This window comes from Podarcis melisellensis (genome assembly GCF_964234715.1).
Source record: "Podarcis melisellensis genome assembly, chromosome: 7".
NCBI classification, from domain to species: Eukaryota; Metazoa; Chordata; class Lepidosauria; order Squamata; family Lacertidae; genus Podarcis; species Podarcis melisellensis.
Window position 1 is genome coordinate 7,586,395 of NC_138539.1, and position 6,000 is coordinate 7,592,394.

General features: G+C 44.0%; 1 protein-coding gene across 1 annotated transcript; it reads right to left on the minus strand.

Annotated features, from left to right (window-relative positions):
• Positions 1–1,913: 1,913 nt before the first annotated feature.
• On the minus strand, positions 1,914–2,882 carry LOC309374796 (mas-related G-protein coupled receptor member D-like; the record flags this gene model as incomplete). Its single annotated transcript, XM_081919976.1, has 1 exon — positions 1,914–2,882. One exon carries the CDS (start codon positions 2,880–2,882, stop codon positions 1,914–1,916), a length of 969 nt encoding a protein of 322 aa, XP_081776102.1.
• Positions 2,883–6,000: the final 3,118 nt, after the last annotated feature.

A 6,000-nucleotide genomic window follows, 5' to 3' on the forward strand; every position in this document is an offset into this window, starting at 1 on the left:
TAAAGTCCAACTCCAATTTGATTGATGGATTCATTCATTATATTTATTCATTTAAATACATTAAATTAATTTGTATCTCGAGAGCGGCCCAGGGTGGTACAACTGAAAAATTCAAAGGAGCAGAGCTAGTGGAGGAGTCAGAAGATTTTATCGCTTTCCTCTCCTTTGAGGAAAGGAGTCACTACAGTCACTAATGCCCGTTACCTGAGTGAGATTCCAGTGATATTCTGCAGCAGGGTTGAATACCTGTGAAAAAGCGTAGTCTTCAGATACGGTGTGTGGGAAGCCGCAGGGCTATTGTACTCTGTGCCAGAATGATGAATGGTGGACAGACTTGTGGGGGAAACATTGCAGCTCTGAAATTTACATGATTTTGACCAAATTCACTGCAAGATGCACAGCTGATTCCATTGATCTCCACCTCTTCTTAGCTTGCCAGCCTCATATAGGGAGAATAAAATGTAATTTTTTCACCTGTCAATGTAGTCATTAGTGACCTTAGAGGAGAAGCCTCTTGCCCCATGAGGTTTTCTCTCCTAAAAGAGCAGAGTGAGTTTTCTGCTTTAGGCAGCTGGTTTTTGGTATCATGTATTTGCCCTGGCTGGTGCATTACGTGACCCACAGCAAAATGGCTGTGAGCTCTGGGGGAAGCAGTCTTACCTAGTCTTTCCCCTCCCCTCTTTGCCCAGTATTTTGCTGCAATCTATGGGCCACAGTGCCACCAGACAAACGTGCCCCATGCTTATTGGGCATGGAACGGGACTTAACAGATTCACATCCTGTTCTGCCATTAGCACAGCAGATAGCAAGCCCACTACTGTAAAGGCCAGTTACAGGAAATGAGAGCCATCATATGGAAAATAAACCTTATTCTGAAATTGGTGAGCTGGACTTAGACACTTGCCCTGTTCTCACAGTAGTACATTTTGAGCTATGATGATGTGCTATGGCTGTCAGCATCGCCCTTGAGCCAGTGCCACTAACTGGACTCATACACTTCAGCCCCGACTGGGCTAGGCGAGCTGGGTAGCACTTCCAGAGACCACCTTCTGCACCGGAACAGGTCAAAGTGCTGGAGTGAAAGTCTGCATGGTTTTCCTCTTCAGAAACTGACTTGCATTGAAGCTGTATGTTGACCAGGGTATAGTCCTTTCTGCAGTACTTTCTTTGGTAACTTGGAGTTTGGATTACTGTAATGAAGTCTATGTGGATCTGCTCTTGGCATGGGCTGTAAACGTCAGCTGGAACTAAACGCAGCAACTTGACTGCTGATGGGAACAAATGGGGACTCCTTCCTTGCTAAGCAAGTCTTAGGTATGTGAACCCAACAGGCACATCTGGGCCCCAGAGTCCACCATTCACCAAGGTGACCCAAGAGTGCCCTTAAACCTAATAATGCCTCAGGGTGCCTGCCAAGATCCATTCCTGTAGATGAGACCAATTCATGTCTTCTCCAAAAAAAGGTTTTGTAGCAAATTCACCCCAGCTATATATCTTTTTGTCATTTTTTGGAAGAATTTTTATTTAGGATTTACAAAGCTTTATATCATATATATCGCCCCCCAAAAAAGTAAAACATTGATCTGAAAACAATAAGAACATAGAGAAAAAGAGAGAAAAGGAAAAGCAGGAAATATAGAACAAGCGAGAGAGATAGAGAAATAAAAGAGAAACAGCCATATTTCTGATCACACCTTCCATAATCTGCATCTTCAGGAAAAACACTTAGAGCAAGAGGGAAGCTTGTAGTTACCTCAGATATGGACAGGCAAGACACACAGCCAAAAACTGTGAAACTTGAATCCAAAACTTGTGGTTCTTTTGAACTACAATGTCCACCACAGCGGATGGAGGGAACCAAGTGTGACAAAGCTGAACTATATAAACTCAAAGCGGGGAGCTTAAACTTCTATTTAGCCTATTACATTTTGACTGGGGAATTCCGGTTCCTCTCTGCTTTCTTCCTCCTCCTTTAAGATATTCTCAAGTATACTTTTAACTAACTCCCACAAACGATGGCCCTTCTGTCTTCCTACTAGGAAATAAATCACTGGGTTAACAGTACTGTTAAGAGAGGAACATATGAATGCATATTCTAGGACGTAGGGATTTTTAGAATGCAAGGTCTGGTACTGAACAGCATCCATTGGGATAGCAAGGAGGAGGAAAAGCAGGAGAGTAAGCAAGATGGCTGTTAAAAGCTTCCTCTGCTTACACTGTTGTGGTCTGAAGTAGACCTTCCAGGACAGGGTTGCGGTGGAGAAGGACATTAACAGGGTGCAAAGCAGGGCATTGGCAAGAAACTGGTAGGAGCTTAGATAACAATACTCCCCAGTTAGCCAGAGTGTGATGTGAATTCCAGAAGGTAGGAAGGCAAGGATCCATATTGCGGGGCACACGATGGCGGACAGGTGTTTGTGCTTATGTAAGTGATACCAAATGGGGGAAAAGACACACACGCACCTGTCAATGCTGATGACCACCAGTAGAAACTGGCTAGCACTGTATGTGAATAGGAAGCCAGTGTAAAACAATGACCTTAGAAGCTCAAAATGCAAGGGATATGACTGACATACAATCCAGTTCAAATCAATAGCAACCACAGCAGTGAGTACGCCAAAGTCAGCAATGGAGAGGTTCAGGATGTAGGTGCTGAAGTGATTCCTCTTGATGCGGAATGCCAGGAGCCAGATGACTGTCCCATTTCCCACAAATCCGAAAAGGCAGATAAGCAAAGTGAAGGTGATCATCAAAAACATTGCTAAAGAACTAGTGGCACAGCTCCTTGGATCACGGTTGTTATTTGTTGGGATACTTTGTGTTCCATTGTGTTCTTTTCCAGCATCCATCTGGGACAGAACTGACTGGCAGAAATTTGCCATCCTGGTCAGTTTCTGCTTTTCTGATGTAGAGAGACTTGCTAGGAGAAAAGAAACACAATTTCAAAAGTATTGAAATATTTATTATAATATTTGCGGTGCTCATTTCCTGCATGAAGAATTCTGCAATTACCTATTAACAGTCGGGAATCCCTTTACCTTTACCTTTACACATGTCAATAATCTTGTCTCTAAAACAGTCAGCTTCTGCCATAAATTATTTGCAGAGGTCAACAAATCTTTTGGACATAATCACAGCATTGTTGATATACCAGTTCTCAGATATTAATGCAGAAAGCTACTACAGTGGTACCTCTGGTTAAGAACTTAATTCGTTCTGGAGGTCCGTCCTTAACCTGAAACTGTTCTTAAACTGAAGCACTACTTTAACTAATGGGGCCTCCTGCTGCTGCTGCACTGCCGGAGCACGATTTCTGTTCTCATCCTGAAGCAAAGTTCTTAACCCGAGGTACTATTTCTGGGTTAGCGGAGTCTGTAACCTGAAGCGTATGTAACCTGAGGTACCACTGAATTAGATATTTGGAGGAAACTGCTTTGAGGCCAAACTGAGAAACAAATCCAGTTTTGCCATGCTTCTTATGAAACAACAACAGTGTGAATCATGGCATTGCCCGAACAATTTAATTTTGTAAGAAACTGAGGCTTTATTTTAGGGGGGAATCTACCAACTTCTTTGCCTTTATTGTTGCCAGAAAAGATAAATTACAGTTTAAAATTATAAAAGATAAAATTTCAGAAAACATGCAAACAGAAGGTCTGGAAAGAGGCTCATCACACCCAAAATCTTGTTATCAAAGTAGTCAGGTAAGTACCACGGAAGCCTTCAAGCAGAATCCAACTGCAATAGCTCTCTCCTCATATGAGATTTCTAGCAATTGGCATTCAGAGACATACTGCCTGCAACAATGAAGGGTGAACCACAGCTAGCATGGCTAGAAGCTTTTGAGGCAACCATTACAGAGTCATTAGCATTCATCTCTGAGTTGGGAGTCCAGAAAATTTCTCCAGCAGTTTTTCATACCTGTGAGTAGGCACCGATCAGCAGTCTTCAGATGTGGTGTGGGGTTGTATCTCGAATGGGAGTGCTGTGGGGAGTCCTGAAGAGAAAATGCTGCAACCATCAAGGGAATATGAGGTGATTTCCACCAAATTCGTTGCAAGATGCAACATAGATTCTGCTTTTGCTTGCCAGCCTGGCTTTTTCAGCTTGCCATAGAAGGGAACTAATGTGCTGTTTTATTGCCAATCAAGATAGCAATCAGTGATTTTAGGGGGAGGAACCTCTTGACATATAAGTCTTTCTGTCCTGAAAAGGTCTAGTCCTTTCATTAGGCAGAGTGAGGTTACCAGTTCAGGAAGCAGCCCCCCCCCCCCCATTTTCGTTCATCGGGTTCATATGCTATCTTTTCATTATCAGTGTACACACCCATGATTACGCACGTAAACTGTAGGAAACAAGAGTGTCATCATTTGCCAGCACACCCTAAAAGAAGAACTAAGAAACCATAACTGGTGTAAAACGATAAATTAATTCAAATATAATGAGATGGAGGATCTGCAAAGAAACAAATAAATATAAATATCCAAATCAAAATATAAGCCAGGCAAAAATGTTTCCTAAAGCAGGAGCCATCAGCTCACTTCCCAATTCCTAGACACGTGTTTAGGTGCCACCTGTGACCCAATAGCAAAGGATAGGAAGGGATACTGTGAGAACTGTGTGGATGTGAATCGTGACCACATACTTTTTGGGGCAGTTGCACGGCTTCATTACCAACCTGGGAACATTCTGCTGAAATTCTGGAAAAAATTATGCCACGACACAAATGCTCCAGATTGTTTTTTTGTCCCACTTTTTCCAGCTCTAGCCCCTCCTTGCAGCAGGGATATGGTAGCACTGGGGAAGCATCACAGAACAAAGTAAAGTAGAATAAACCCATCACTTATTTATTTAGATCTTTTGCAATCCGCCCAACACTCAGAGGTTTCAGGGTGACTGGGTGGGAACATATGCATATTGGAGCAAAGTAGTGCACTAAAAGAGAATATTACACAGTCAATATAAGTCACCATAAAAATGACTTATATTGACAGAGGATGCGGGTGGCGCTGTGGGTTAAACCACAGAGCCTAGGACTTGCCAATCAGAAGGTCGGCGGTTTGAATCCCTGCGATGGGGTGAGCTCCCGTTGTTCAGTCCCAGCTCCTGCCAACCTAGCAGTTCAAAAGCATGTCAAAGTGCAAGTAGATAAATAGGTACTGCTCTGGCAGGAAGGTAAACAGCATTTCCGTGCACTGCTCTGGTTCGCCAGAAGCGGCTTAGTCATGCTGGCCACATGACCCGGAAGGTGTACACCGGTTCCCTCGGCCAATAAAGCGAGATGAGTGCCGCAACCCCAGAGTCGGTCACGACTGGACCTAATGGTCAGGGGTCCCTTTACCTTTACCTTTAAAAATGACAGAACACTATTTACTGTGGGGGTGGGCTTGGAGGAGAGGGAAAAGTGGCAATGCATCAAAGGGATGTACCAGGTTGTAAAGGTGGTGTTTCCCCTTCGCATTAACACCATGGCACAGTCAGCTTGATATTTACATTCTTTATTACATATGTACAAGAAACAGCGACAGGGTTGTGAATCTGAACCCGTTGAGTCAGATTCAGGGAGTGGCTTGCTTTGATTCCTAAAGGTAGGCGGGGGAATTGTGTGAGACATATTTGACCCTTAAGTTTTATTTCCCTCCTTGTCTGTGCTAATTTGAAAGCCCCCTCCCTTCCAGAGTCTGAGCTCCCTTCCTGGGCCTCTGGGCGGTAGAAGGACTCTGCAACATCCCTGAGCCCTTCCTCCTCATGGCTAAACTCCACCCTCTCTTCCACTTCCTCTGTCTCTGGCTGGTTGAAAGGCTCCACAGCATCCCTGACCCCCTGCTCTGCCTCTTCTGTCACTTCCTCCTCCAAATTCTCACTGACACAGGTGTCCAGGCAGGTGTGTGTGTGTGTGTGTACACACAAGGTGTGACTGAACAATTTGGTGAATGGTCACAGAAATCATAGAATCATAGAGTTGGAAGAGACCACATGGGCCATCGAGTCCAACCCCCT